This window comes from Buteo buteo, chromosome 1 (genome assembly GCF_964188355.1).
Source record: "Buteo buteo chromosome 1, bButBut1.hap1.1, whole genome shotgun sequence".
NCBI lineage: Eukaryota > Metazoa > Chordata > Aves > Accipitriformes > Accipitridae > Buteo > Buteo buteo.
This window is the reverse complement of record NC_134171.1, coordinates 14,620,562-14,636,580: the sequence shown is the minus strand read 5'-3', so window position 1 is coordinate 14,636,580 and position 16,019 is coordinate 14,620,562. Positions and strand designations below refer to the sequence as shown.

Here is a 16,019-nt window from a genome sequence, read left to right as displayed (position 1 = left end):
TTGCAATTTGAAATCATGGCTGATGGACTGCTTGGCACAGACAGTGGTTAAGATATGCTAAAACAGTCAATTGAACAAAAGGTTAGAGCGCAGAACACATCATATGCCAGTGTGTCACAAAGGGATTTACATGAGGGGAACATAAACCAAATGCTAGCTATCAGCATAGCTCAATGATTTATGGCTTATTAAAGTAGCCTCTTTTATAACAGTGAAATATTCTGTTACCAAAGTATGGCATAAAGTGACAAACTGCTTAAGGTATGTCTAAAGTTCTAATGCATAAGAAGAAATGATCAGTTCTTTTTTGTTATCCCATGAGATAAGTCATTATGTGTACTGTACCTGAATTTAAGACAAAACCAACAAAAAAAAAAAGTTACAGTCAAGGAAAATTAGGTATTTTCACAATTCAAACAGCAGAGCCTGATTTTTTCCCACTCAATGCAGCCACAAGACATCTGCTCACAATAACTATAAAACCCATTAATATACCTGTACTCAGGGTTATAAACTGAAATTTATTGTGCAAATCATACAATAGCCTGCAACCATTTTGAACAATGTAAAGCTCTCTCCTGTGGGTAAAATATTGATAGAAATTGCTGCTGTAGCAATATGATAGGGCTTTAATTCATTATTTTACCCCCAGGAAGGATCATGGAACCATGATTGAGAATTGTTAAGTATGATTTGACACAACACATTCCAATTTAAAACCAACACAGCAGTTTCTACACTGTAACCTACCCTCTTCTGAGAGCTGCTGATTTTCCGAGTAACTTAAATGCAGTTGGTCCACTCTTCACAAATCAAATGTTAAAAAAGTAGAAATTAACTTCTCTGTAACAGCAAACAATGCAGAGGAGAAATAATTAACTGTCCTTTGAGTGAATAAATTAACTAAAGGGTGAGGGTTTGTTACATGTTTGTAAAGATGCTTTGATTCCTGCATTAAAAGCACAATGAAGTCATTAAATATTGCTAAGTTAGTATGAAGGATTTATGCGAGCAATGAAAAAAGGAATGCACATTCAAATAGTCAAATTATTTGCTAGTTACACCTATATTTGCACCTTGAACCCAAATTTACCTGAAGATTAGAATAACGGATCCTGTGACTTTAAAGTCCATTAAAAGTACAATTATATAATATCCAACTTTTACTAATAAAGGCCAACTCTTAGCTATAAATTGCCTCAAAAATACACTGAAAGAGCAGTTTTGCTGTGGAATAGTCACGACATACATCCCTAGCCTTTGTAAATTATTTAATTATAGTGTTCAGACCCCCCCCGCCCAAACCCTAAAAAAAGAAGAAAAAAAATCGTGCTAGGTCCACAGAACAGACCGATGGCTTCCTCAGCTCTGAGCATCAGCGTGTTAGTGGCAACATTTACATCTGAAACTCTACTGTGCACATATGTGTACTACACAAATATACAACTCTGTTTACAGTTTGACGACTCCAATAATATGCAATCCAATCCAACAGTAAAAAAATTACCTGACAAGAAATGACCCTCATTAGCGGGCATTAACTATAACTAGAAACAATCAGCTCGCTCTCTACTTGACAACTTGGTGGAGAAAGAAAAAAATGTTTGTATTAACACTGCCATGAATGCTGACTCACTTTTCTTTTAAATCGTAATAAATGTGGACTCCTTCCAAGGCATAACGTGGAAGTAGCTGACGCTTGTTCATTTTTAGGAGAAGTAGAAAGTAAGCCTGTATTTCTTCACAACAGTGCCAGAAGCATAGACTCATCGTGTGAGAGACAGCCAGCCCTGACTGCTGGGGGTCATACTGTAGCTCACTGCAGGCTGACAACAGGGGAGAACAGCTCTGGGTCAGAGCAGAGCCACAGCAAGATTCAACAGGAGATTCAGACATCCACCTTAGAACCAGATTTCTGCAAAACTCAGAATAAATTATAAGCAGAGAGGAGGCTATTCTAGTGGTAACTTCCCTTTGTATGCTTTTTTCAATTCTGGTTTCCTAGTGTCAGTACTAAAACACAAGTACTGAGAGCACATAAAAATAAATTTTAAATGTGAATTCACACATGGAAATTTAAGAACAAACTATGGCACAAGAGCAGTAATAATATTTCAGTGGATTAATATAGATAGGACTACATGTTATTTTTATTTTGGTAGCATTTTGATCTTCTGCTTCTCTAAACAGACTAGTAAATTTGTGTCTCTCTTCCCATGGAGCAGACTGATAAAGCTGACATCTAAAGTTTCCAGCAGAAGTAATTTTTCTAAGCTTAATCACGGCACTGACATCAAGGCACTGTTATATAGTATAAATTTTCTTGCAAGCTATAGGCAGAACTGTGTAGGCTAAGAATAAGGACATATTATAGTCTGTCTGAGCTAAAAGTTCATCTAATTTGGAATATCAATGTTATTTTTATACCCTTTTTCACAGGAAGTGCAACTCCTGAAAGCACAACAGAAGTAAATCAGTGCAAAACAACCAGTAAAAGTTTTTAAAATATATAATAATAAAAAAAGCATAGCACAGGAGAGCTCTGAATGGGTGAAGAATAATAATGGATTTTTAAAAAGTGCCTGTTGGTTCTACCCTAGGAAGAGCTGTCTGAATGCCTAATAAGAAGCGGTTTAGGATTGGAGATTTATGAGTCTAGAAATCCTTCAAAGCATTAAACTATGAATGTAATTTTTCTCTTACTTAAGCCTGGAATCACTCCCCCTCACAAGTCAATAAAGAGAACTTACTCCAGGGAAAAATTCAAATTCTTGGCGGGCAAAAATCAGCATTTTAAAATGTTGATCTTTCTTCACTCGATAACAGAAACAGAACAAAACACACAGTTCAGCAACTCATCTAAGTTGTGAGGTATCTGGGGCCTTACTCTAAAAAAGTATAAAAGGATTTCATGAAAAAGAAATGTATTTATTCCCAAAGTACCATGGCAAGGGATGTAACGTGTAAAACTTAATTACAGTGTGAGGCCTACAAAAAGCAATCCAACATTTAGTAGTCAGTTATCAGTAAACCCCATCAGAGCCATCAAGTCTGATGCTTGTTCCCTCCTGATCCTCTGGAAGATTACAGCAAGGGGGCGAATAATATTGTGCCTAAACACAGAAAAATGAAAATATGTTAAGAATTCTCTTTAAAAAGAAAAAGAAAGCAGGAGTAAGCCTTTAGATTTCAGACTGGCACTCAAGGACAACATGAGAGCATCAAGAGCAGCCTCTGAAGAACCTTTTCTCTTTGACAAGCCATGCCATAATTATGCGCAACTTACTCATCACTGACGGGAAGAGTGATGCATATTGTGTTTGGGAAGATCTCTAATCACTGCCAAGGAAGCTTCACGTATTCATACTGCAGCAGCCCTTTGCCTTAGTAAAGTTCATCATTTTGAAAACTGCACATCTACTGGCTAGTTATAAATCAGTTTTTCCTTCTTCATATAAAATAAGGCAACGGGTGCTAATGTGGAGAGATTTTCTAAGAGTTTTGAGCCATGTCCAAAACAATAAATTTTAGGAATATCAAAAAGTCTAGCATATAGGTTGTCAGCAATCATGCCTATGTCAGAAATTTTGTAGTATATCAGTTCAACTGTAAGCAGAATTGGATCAAACAATACATAAACGTGCTGATAATGGGGAAATGAACAAAAGGTAAAATTCATGAGATTCTGTTGCAACAGCAAGCTTGTAGCTATTTCTTCTAGCAAACTGATCTGATTTTGATAATCCAAAAAAATACAAAGGAATAAAATGAATTATAACTTCATAGTTATACTTAAACAGTATAACTATTTAAGGTGTATTCTAGAAATAGTCCAAGCAAAAAATGGCCAACACTTTATTCTTTCAGAAGTTTCATAATGCTTCTTCTGATGTTGACTTGACTTCTATTGTTTCTTGACTAAAAAAGGAACTCGTAATTTTAAAAACAATTCTAATTTCAATTGTTGAAAAATAGTTGTTACTAATTTCATGCCTCCATGTATGTATTTTGTAGCATTTTTCAATATTAGCTGCTACCAGAAGAACCAGGAAGCCATATACAAAAGGTGTATCTTGTTATGACATTATTCTGCAGAAAATGAAAGTTGAAAATGAGTTCAGGTGAATCTGTACTTTAACACATATGAATACAGCAGAAATTATAATACAATGGACAATAAGACACAATATATACTTACCATCTGTATTTCTTCAGGTGATAGCTCATCTTCACCTTTGCCGTCCCCCCATAATCCAAGGTTACTTTGGGCATCAGGCAGATTCCTGTCTGTTAAAGAACCACCAAACACTTGAGACAATGCAGGACACTGAATAGTAGAGTGAAAATCATTCTTCATCCATTTCAGAATGCTGATGAAATTGTTATATCTCATTATCATTAACTGAGATTCACCCTACACTTATAGCACAAAATTACACCAATAACATTTAACTTCTAAACTGGAACAAAAGTCTACGCGTGAGTTTAATTTTGTGAACTATGAGAAGCTGCACTAATATATTGACAATGAAGGATGTAAAACAACTTGCAATGCACTAAGACTTGTCAGGGGACAAAATACTGTAGCATTTGTCTTTTAAAACACAGAGTTTTCGAAATAACAGTCTATATGCAAAGCTATTATCTTCCAATGAGACTTGACAGAACTACCAGCTCCTCATTCCAAAGACTAAAAACAGAATCTCAAAGACATTTTGAGCAAAGTTCACAGGACGAGCTCAATTTCCTCACGCTGTTGTTCAAACTGCATATTACAGTGCAAATCCTACAGCACACTGTGCAAGGGGTCTTCCTGCATACAACAGGAATCAGATCTGATCCCACAAACTAACCCTTACACATCATGGCTGCTTCATTGATTTCAATAGCACTTCCCCTTTGATTAAAGCTAATCTCCATAAATCTTAGCAGGAGTTGGGCATAAAAGATCTTGAATGGCTATTTCTGGGATATTTCCTTCTGGAAGATTTATTTTTAGGCTTAATTATATACTTCTGATTATAGATGCAGAAGTTAGCATGGGAAAGAAAAGAAACTAAAGAAAAGAAACAGGAACCTACTGTTTCTGAAGCTGTTCTAGCATCAGTGTTTAAAATCCCAATGATAAGACTGCACTCTTGAGAGGGCCTCTCTTTTCCCTACTGGCTGTGGCATTTTTACAAAACCTAAAAGAGAAATTTGCACCACCCCAAAACAGAACAAAGCTGAACCTGCTTTGACTTACCAGATGCAGGCTGCAAATTAAAATACAGAAAGTTTTTACTTTTTCATAGATTTCAGACTTCCTATTTAACCCAGTCATTTTTTAAAAGGCATTTATAAGTATTTTCATTTCTTTTGTTATAACCTTCTAGACCTAATTTTTTTCAAATGCATAAGCAGCACGGATGCACCATAATTCAGATACTGACTTGGGAAGCCTCTGAATGGAGTAGTCCTATTTATAAACACATATATGAAAAGGATTATAAGGAGAAATTTTTACTTTTAATCCTTCACTATAATATTTGTGAAAACTATTGAAAAATAAGTATTATAAAAGAGCATTGTTGTGTATGTCTCCTTTATAAATGTTATTTTGCTTCCCAACAACTAAACCAGGATGTAAAAACAATGACAATGTTATAAATGAGGGATGTGGATAAGGAATATGGTAAAACAAAACAAAACAAACACCACCACCACCCCCAAAAACCAAAACCAACACAAAAACCAAACCACAACCAAAAATAGATCTGTTCTTTCTTACAAGTAAAAACAAATAAAAACAAGAATATCTTTTAAAGTTGTTTAGAAAGGATTCATCTCTATGTTTTCCATGGGGTATCTTCAGTATTTCAAGTCTATTTCACAGAAACACAAAACTTACTTGTTTAGGTAATCAATGTATTTACATTATATCAGAATTATAATTAATTATTTACTGGATTCAAAGAAAAGAAGATAATTAGTTTATGGAGCCAAGGGGAAAAAAAAAGGTATATCCCTATTTTATCCCACAGGAACCAATTACTTTCAGGCACTGTCAGCACTGTTAAAAAAACAGCACCTGCATCCAATGTGATTGCTAATAAGCAAATACACTTACAGTAAGAGGTAAGCAAGAAACATGTATCTCCCTAGGGTTCCTCCTGTCACTGTGGTACGTTTCTGGCTACTGGGAAAGTTGTTCTGCAGCTTTCATGGACCTGACATTAATGCTTTTCTACAATTCACCCAGCAAAAGCCAACTACTCTTCTTTTGCAGAAAGAGAAGTAGTTAACGCATGACGGAGATACAAAGTAATGATCAAATGCTCTGAACCCTCTTCCATGCTGAAAGGAGACAGCTGCTAGGCTTGTGGACCAGTTCAAAGTTACTCATTATTTACATTTATTTCCATAAACTAAATGCCAATTTGTAATATGCAGATAAATACTGTCAGTATATAAAAGCAGTCTCCAGAGAGCCTATTTTCCTACCATGAGGCATGTCCAGTATAATTCTAATGTAAACAGGTGCTTTGCCTCAAAACAAATGTAATCACATTTTGCTTTGGTTTCTGCCAAAAAGAAAGACAAAACCCAAGTTGTGCTTCAGCACGCCAAGCAGGACATTCAGCTGCTCATCATAATGTTCAATTTAAGAACAGGACCACAAGCTTCTCTCGGAAGAACTATCTTTACAGCTGAGATATTTAATGCAAGGGACCCAGGCATGCTGATAATGGCTAATTCATAAAGACGAATGATCACCATTCTCTAAACCACCAACATCCTGAGGATGAAATAGTTTCTTTCTAAATGCGGTTAATTTCTCCAGTTTCTTAAAAATCTGAAAAGTTACTTGAAAAAAAAACCAAACCCAAACCAACAAAAAAACCAAAGGCTATAAGATTTAAACTGAGCTTCTTGTTTCCGAGTCATCTTGTTCACGCTATTTCCATGCTTTGACAACCACCTGCCAGAAAAGTCACAAGGCTGACTTCTATAAGCAGCAGCAACCAACACTTACCCTTATGTGAGGAATCACAGGCTGTGAGCATTTACAAACTGCTTCAGACAGATTTATTTTGATACACAAGTTTCATAGTTTTCTCAAAGACTAGTCAGCAATCCCTCGTAAGTATGGCATCAGCATCACTTACGTGACAGGAACCCTACTTTCTTGAAAAAAATTAAAGCATAAACTAATAAAAGTGAAAACTGGAGTAATCAAAATGAATGTGCAGTAAACAAAGCTTAATTTCTGTTTACTGCACTGGTTTGCTGTGTCCAAGGCAAAGAAGAGCGTTTTCCACAGTGTAGCACAGATTTTTGGAGCTAAAAATTGTAATGACACTATGTGGTGGGAGTGCACACTTTCAGAGATTGCGGAGACATTCAGTAACAAGGAAAGAGCACAGGGCAATGAAGATGCTACTACGCTGACGCTTCTCTGCTGGCACTAGCTCACAGCTGCAAAACACTGATAACGTGTTAAGGTGAAACTCATCTATGTGCCTATGTGCTGCATCACTTAAGACATACTATAAAAACATAGTAAGCACTAGAAACGACACATAATCAAAGCCTTTACTTCTTACAATAAATTCAGTGTTGGGGGCAGGGGGAAGCATACTGATAGGGCCTGCAGAAGTACAAACTGGTTAGGAAGATAAGCAATGCCGTATCAGAAAATGAAACCGTTCGCACACTGTGAGGTAATTCAGTATTAGTCTTCATCCAGAAATGGAGCATCCACTTCACATGAATCCACCCTTTCTATGGCCCTACAATCACCAACCAGAGGAACTTTACTCTTTTAATAATCACCAAAGAAACAATAACTGATCATCAGAATAATATGGCCATCCAGTGCATTTCTTCTATCTTGATGAAGTATTATCCTAACGTAATGTCACCTTTCATACAGTTTCTCTTTCTCTCAAAAAAAAAAAAAAAAAAAAAAGTTCACACTGTAAATCACAGGGTGCCTTGGACTCCTGTAGACAGCACAAGCAGGAGAATTCAAGCCAGGGAAAACAACTCCAGAATCACAGAAATGAGACTTCTCTTTAGGTGTGAAACCTGAAATTATCTGCATAGTGGTGGTACTCTGAAAGGCACTCTGCAACAAAGTTCTGCCAGCGTACACATCCCAGGACAGACCGAAACAGCTAAGGGAAGGGACTTACATCCCCTGCCCTCAGAAGCAGGCCACCAAGGAATCAGAAGCAATGTTCACCAGTCCTGTCAAGAACAGCACCAGCTGAAATGACCCTGGGCTCAGAAATACTGCTTCAGACTTCTGCCTGTCTCCTCCCCACTGAAAGATGAGATGTAATCCTTCTAGCAGGTAAACTCAATGCTGTGGACAACATCCCCAAAACTACTGGATCTGGCCAGCCAGTAACCTCCCCTCTATGAGCATATTCTACCTTCAACTTCCTACTGTAGGAGTGTCCAACTCAACGTCTCTGTACTTAAAAAACTTCCTGGAAAGTCATTGAGCTACTTTCCAATTCCTTGCCATCAGTGAAAGGAATGTGAAAAAATCAGACAGATCTCAAAATAAGTAGATGGGTATTGATAAAAATAAATAAAAAAAGAAAGAGTTCACCCAGAGTTTATTGAGAGGATGAGGAATCCAGCAAGTCATAAGACTTTTTTAGCTGGTTGGAAAAAGCATGTAAAAAAGTTTAAGACTTTGCTTCCTCAGTCTCACAATGTGCTTCACAAAAGCCTGATCAACTCAGGGAAGATGAAAATAGAAAAGGTGCAAGTCACAGGAACAGGCCCTTGTAATGTGAAGAAAGTACTATTTAACAGACAGGCCTTGCCACAAAAGTGAAATGTAACTATGTTTTATTCTTACCTTTGCTTTCCTCAGCAGAAAGTTTTTCTTCAGAATCATCTAAAGGATTCTGTGAAGATTTTTCAGGGGAAAGAGGTGATTTGGACACGTTGCTCTGCTCAGGCTCAAGTCTGGACCTAGAAGCACAAGAGCCTATAATTTAACTGATATTACACAGTTGAATTTCTCTAAAATGAGAACAACCACAGATTATTAAATTTGACACTTAAACTCTTGCAAGCTTCTTATTAAAGATTTCCCAGTCAAGATACAAAATGTAGTTAGCAACTTTCACTGAAGTATTGTTACAAAAGCAAAGAAAGCACGAACAGTATTCCTGAACACAACACATTACATGTTCAGAGTTGAGGAGAATTTTGAAGGCTATAGCATAGAAATACAAGACATTTTATTAAACTTCCTTTCAAAAATCCAGTGTATTAAAATGTGTATTTTAAAAAAAGCAAACAAACGACATTTTAGTCATACTGAAAATTCTTTTTAGTAGCAATAGCCAACACCAACCACTACTTTATTTTTTTCAAGTAATAATTACAATTTTACTTTATATTGTCAATTACTATAAAGGAAAAGTAAGAAAATATGACAGAATTAGTTTTTCCCGAAACAAGTATTTTTATTAACTAGCTTTAAAGAATAGTTTAATGATAATGAGTGTGATCCTTACTTTATGTGCCAAAAGACATAACAGACCATTTAGAAGGAAAAGAAAAAACGTATGCAGTGGACAGATATATACTACATCTAAGTCCCTGCTATGTAATTTTAATACAAAGGCAATGCAACAAATGAGAAGCATGTTCAATGATTATATATTAAGGACTTGTCAAGCATGTTTCACTGTGGCACCAAAAAAAGTTTATAAGTGGTGGCAACATATTTTTTCCAGTAAACTTCTGTGGTTTATTGTTGTCTACAATTAATTCTGTAACTGCTACATACTAGACAGTTAAATGCTTAGCAATTATGCTGCTAGACAAGCTAAAGAACAAAAAACCAAAAAGCAATGGGCTGAATCACCTCCTATGCCACCTTCATCACTTCCTCCCCTCTCAAATATAATCAACAGTTAATCTCATTATGATCTGCAATCTTCCCCTGTTGCTTAACAGAAGGTGTTGTATTTTGTGTTCCTTTCCTTCTTTGTATTGTGTCTAAATTCTAACCCATAATTAGAAAATTCTGAGAAAAACAGAATATAATGCATTAGTCATCACTGAGTGACTATGTTATTTGAACAGGAGAAAAACAGTAACAGGGAACTTTTCGTAATTCTAAAACCCCTGCAAGTACTGGGCTTTCGGTAATTTTGCAAATAAGAACGCTTTTTCTCTCATCTCGTCCCTCTCAAGTCCCAAACTTGCCTAATAATGAGGAAGAAAAGACTTATCTGGATGTCCCTGCAGTTCAAATAACTAGGTCTGATACTAAAAAAAACACCAATTCCCCAGATAATAAAAATATCAGCTTAATTTTAATAATTGCATACATAATTCACAAGATACTCTAATGGAAAAAGAAGTTTAAAATTGAAATGAAATGTAATTTTGAATACCAATAAACATAAAAACTGAAAATCACAACCAAGTACGTTTACAGAAAAAGCTGCTTGTGCTTCTATTTCTCAGCTTTTCATTCTGGGGAACTAGTCCTTTGTAATTGGCAGAAATTTTTAATCAAATAATATAAGTTAATACATAAAGGCAACTTATGTAAGAAAATTATAACACTGAAGCAATTTATTGAAGAGCTTAGGAAGCTTACCAATATAAAAGACGTATATTTTTACTGCAAACTTTTCAGTATTGTCTGATATGTTCCTGTTTTAAGTTGACTAAATTGCAGGAAAGAAGAACTGCACCAGGATTAATTTACTTTTAAAGAAATGTATTCCTTTATTGTTTGTTGTCCTTACTTTGAACAGTAGGCTAATGTATGAAGTTTTCAATTAAAAATGAACAAGATGCCTGGGATGCACTATTTAAAGAATGCCTAGTTCTTTTAAGTGATGAAACATGTTCTTATTATCACATAAAGCGCCTGCTGAAATCCTTGGGGAAATTACAAATCAACTAGTTGAAGGCATATGAAAAAAGAGACTTTTTCTTCAAGTCATCATAAAGATTGGTTTATGCCCCGTGATTTATTTAAATGCAATTTTAATTTAAATGACAATTTAGCCATTACATCACATCTGCAATGCATACAGACTCCACCTGGGCAACATCTGTTTTCTAGTTCTTACTTCCATAAAAAGAGGCAATCTCCAGTATCCTCCAATATTACATAAAAGGACTGCATCTTCCTGATTATTTTTTAATGCCTTATTGCTCTTTATTTGTACTCTTAACTTCTGAAATAGCTCTTTCATTGCTCCATGTTTAGCATACATCAAATTGAGTTGTTTTCTCTGTGTAGTCATCTTGAAAAATCTTGAACCTGGGGTTTCACATGGAAACAGTAATATAAGAGTACCACAAACCGAAGAGGTGGTATTTGTTAGCCAATTCTATAACTGCAGGAACCATGCTATCTTTCTTTGAAGTTCTTTAGTGTGAAGAATACTGATAAGGTTATGTATTTTTACACATGAAAAATATCACACAGTTTGCTTCTGTATGTTTTTTCTGAACAGTTACAGGAGTTACAAAAATACCAATGCCTTACTTTTCTCTCATTACTTCTTACCAAATTTCACAACTGGTTTGGGGTACTTTGTTTACTGGGTTTTGGCTTGTACTACTATTTATGTCTTAGGAGGATATATTTGAGTGAATCTAATTGTGCTTAATCATGCTGAATCACTCTGAATAAAATGTACTTACGGACTTCTGAAAACATCTCTCTAGTTTCAATGTAAATAGCTAATCGAGCCACACACCAAACTGATAAAGCAGTATCAAGTCTTGGAAAAACACTCAAGAATTTATTTATTGATGTGTATGTTCTAGAATTTGTTATTTTTAAATTAAAATGTACATAATGGAACTTAAAGTTAAAATTCAAATAATGCAGACTGAGAAGACATGGAAAGCCTTTCAGGTATTAAATAAATTGCAAACCTGTTCATTCTCCCTGTCATTCTTACACCAGGGAGTGTCTTTTGTTTCAGTTAAGAAGTTACATTCAAGATTTTTATTTTAATAATGTTTCTACTTGCCATGAAGACCAGCCATCTCAAGTAGCATTTATTCACAACATAATCACTTGCTTCAGCAGAAAGATAGTGGCTTTAAAAAAAAAAAAAAAAAAAAAAGCCCCCCCCCCAAAAAAAAAGACAAAAAGAGACCGGGAAAGAGAAGTGAACATCTCTTGTACCTAAACAGATCGTATCCTAAATAGCATCTTTGAGACATATTACCAATGTGCAAGATTTCATTCTGAATTATTTTATGCAGAATATTACTAAATGGGACACACAAAGATATTTTGTTGCATTTGTACAAGTCCAACAGGTTCATTAATCCACATTTTAGTGATTCAGTGCTTTAATCATTTACATAAATGAGAAGTACAACACTATATTGGCACTCTGCCATTTACAGATTTAACTTCACATGCCAGAAGTGTAAGAGAGGCCTGGAATGTACCTGTTGACAGCAAAAGTTGCTCACCCAACTACAGATTTCCATTAAAACAATCTCCTTAGAATCTAAGCATGAATAATAGTTTTGTTGAATGTCCTACAAATGAAAGGCACAGTTAAACTATATTTTGACACTACTCACAGTCTCTTCTTATCTATCACTCGCTTAACTCGTATGGCTCTTTGTTCAGAATACAGCTTACACACTCCTGTTCAAGACAGCAGTAAACAAAATTTCAGGTTAGAAGAGCATTATTTCTCTCTTGGAAAATACAATCATTCATTTTTAACCATTCAATAAATACCAAGTACTTTTTAAGTAATCTTCAATGAAGTCCAAGACAGCTGTTCTGTGCTCCTTTACCTGAGCAGACTGGACACCCTTGTGTGCTGAAATACATAAGAAAGACATAACACAATGTTTTAATTTTTTACTGACTTGCACAAAAGTTTGCATTTTCAGTTGATAAGCAAGTTATATTCAAGAGCCTATTAAGATTTTATATATTAGTATTTATTTTAAACGCAGCTATATTTAAATATAGGTTCTGTAAAACAGCAAATAATTACAACAAAGCAGAAGCTGAAAACAGCTAGTGTCTTACAATATTTATGTTACTGATTTGTTATATATGCCACTGAGTCATATTATGTCAACTAAATTTCTAAACAAGAATAGATATCACCAAGCTAAGCACAGCAAAACAGATCTAGAGGTTTAACTTCCTTAAAATATTTAACTTCTTAACATTTTAAATTCTCCAGTGTATAGACTATGTGGAAATCTTTGGGATTTATTATGTCGAACATACTTTTAATTCACATATATCAATATTTCTTATTTTGATACTATGTAGTGCCCATGCATGACTGACTTTCAATGATTCTGAATAATGCTACAGCTATGTTTAGATGGCATTTCAAAGCTGGTGAAAATCTTTGGTATATTGATAAAACACACACATACAGAAAGTCAACTTGAAAATGGCAAAAGAGAAGTTCTCTCTAGAACTTTCATAAGACAGTGTTGTAAAGGTATGATCCCCTACTCAAGTTGTCAAAAATGCTCTTACTTTACCAGGACTCTGTTAAAGTTATTTAATTATCTCAAACTTGGAAAGATTGTATTTGTAATACCTTACAGATGGACAAGTAAGACAGACACAACCATTGAATTTAGTGAGCTATAGTTCAGGCCTCTGTGCCACAGTGCTATATTACTATTCGAGTGGTAAATATTTAAGACTATCTTTTTTACACTTGCTAATTAGCGTATTTGAACAAATAAATAAAATTCTATGCTCTGGTTTCTCCTTCCACTAACATTAAAGAAAATTAAGTACAGTACTAATCAGTCAATAGGATTACACAGATGCAAACAAAAAGGCAATGAGACTTCACCAAATCTCTTTCCAAAAGCATTTCAGATTCACCATCCAATATTCAGCATTATATTAACCTTTATCAATAACTAAGAAAAAACATTTAAGAGTTGCTCAGTTTACCTTCTGTTCTCAGCTGATGAATGGCATCGGCACACGTCCTCATAAATATCTGAGCATCTTGATCTATCTGATCACGCTCTGTATCTGTCATCCTCACATACTCAGACATAATATGGCTGAGAAACAAGACAAACTGTCAGTTAAGAAATCCCCGACATAAAATCTACAAGTACACATCTTAGACCTTCTTCCCACTCACCATCTCCACAGAAGCTTTTCTGCAACACTGATTTTCATGGAAAAAGTAAAAAGTACAGTAACTATCAGTGATAAAAATGCCACTTCTATAAAGTTGAGAGGATTTTTTAAAATATTTTTTGACTAGTAAAAGATGTAGAAAAAGCAATATAGCCTATCATCTCGTACATAAATGAAATACTGAGCAGATGGGAAAATACAACTAGAAAAATATATCATTACCCTCAGTACTTACTCCGCTGAAGCATATTTCAATTCTAAAAACAGGAAAACAAGTAAGATAAAGGAATAGCTCAAATGTTTAAAGAAGTACAAAAAATTGAAACTTATTTTACTTAGAGGTATGTTTTCATGATCCTAAATACTGAGCTTCATTTTCAAAGTAGCTGTAACTATGAAATCTGTGAATTCAAACCAGACTAAATAATAATACTGGAAAATAACACACATTTTTAATATCAAGTCAATTATAAGATTTATTAAAACCTGTTCCCACTGTTTATTTCTATTTTAGATAATACATTATGCATTTAATATTTTCTAATAGGATTAATATATCTTTTTGTTACTAAATTAATAAAAATGGAGGCCTGTCAGTAAAATATTAACACACTGTAGATAACCACCAGAAAAGCATACTGTATAAAGGTATTTAACAGTGTTTCCACAGCCATAGATGACAGGATAATAAAACTTTGCTACAGCAGCTTATCCTATGTTCATCCTGGGTTTCCTGATGATAATCATTACAGCCTACCATGTTTGCTTTTAGAAAAAGGAAAGAAAACCCAACTCATAACCTCATTTTAATTTAGATTTTTTTAATATATGTGAAGATTTACCCACTTGTTCAAGGTATGTATAATGCAACTATATTAATGCAGTAATACAAGGAAAAAGAAGGGATCTTCAGTTTCCAAAGCCAGCCTGATACCCTTAGAGAGACCTCACACACGTCATTGCAATAACACCAAATATTCCCTGTGTCTGCTGCAATCCCTGCCACAGGAATGCCTACAACCAATTCACATCATCCCATCTCATCACCTCTCACCACATACAAACCCATCAGTTTCTTCCTGCATCTTCAATGTACCATCAGCACAGGTCTCCCAGATCTCCTCCACAAAGTTTTAAGCCTACTCTCAGGTCCCTGACTATTACACCAAAATCTATTCTTTCTCATCCCATGTGACTGGTCACACATGAAAAAAGCAGCACGTTTCATCTGGCTTGAAAGTCAGTTTCTGCTTACTGGCCAGCTAGTACACAAGCATGGATTAGCTAGTGAACAGTAAGGCAAACTAATTAGAAGTAATATTCTATGTTTTACTTGTTTCCAACACTGCCGTGTATTTGACATCTAAATATCAGGGCTTTTTTCCCCCTCTGCTTAAAACTATTCTAGATGTTATAAAATTATTTTTTATAACTTATAGAAAACTTACAGAAATGCAGCCATATATACTGTTTCCATTTATATTTTACTAGCTGAACTGCTCTCCGTTGGTCAGGACAGACAGGTTTCATAAATTTGTGGCAAAATCCCTATCACAGCTGTAATCAGTAATCTTCTAAGCTGTAACTCTCATTTGCACTCTCTGAGAAAGCAGCTTCTGAATGATGAAAGATCAAGAGTGTGAGGAGTCCTGCCCCCAAGGATGATGAAGCAGCAGAAATAACATGTGATGAACTGACCGTAAACCCCATTCCCCGTTCCCCTGTGCCGCTGGGGGGGTTGGTAGAGAATCCGGGAGTGAAGTTGTGCCTGGGAAGAAGGGAGGGGTGGAGGGAAGGTGTTTTGAGATTTGGTTTTATTTCTTATTATCCTATGCTGGTTGATTTGTAATAAATTGAGTTAATTTTCCCCAAG

The 16,019-nt window shown here is 35.2% G+C and overlaps 1 protein-coding gene across 2 annotated transcripts in view; it reads right to left on the bottom strand.

Moving 5' to 3' along the window:
- The window catches only part of STX18 (syntaxin 18), a 71,986-nt gene that overhangs the window by 7,689 nt on the left and 48,278 nt on the right, over positions 1-16,019 (bottom strand). For both annotated transcript variants that reach the window (XM_075022955.1, XM_075022963.1), the window contains exons 3-7: positions 13,949-14,064; positions 12,756-12,833; positions 12,586-12,652; positions 8,858-8,973; positions 4,199-4,287 (exon numbers count right to left, since the gene is read on the bottom strand). In XM_075022955.1, the coding sequence (XP_074879056.1) occupies positions 4,199-4,287; positions 8,858-8,973; positions 12,586-12,652; positions 12,756-12,833; positions 13,949-14,064 (466 nt within the window). The remainder of the gene's footprint in view (positions 1-4,198; positions 4,288-8,857; positions 8,974-12,585; positions 12,653-12,755; positions 12,834-13,948; positions 14,065-16,019) is intronic.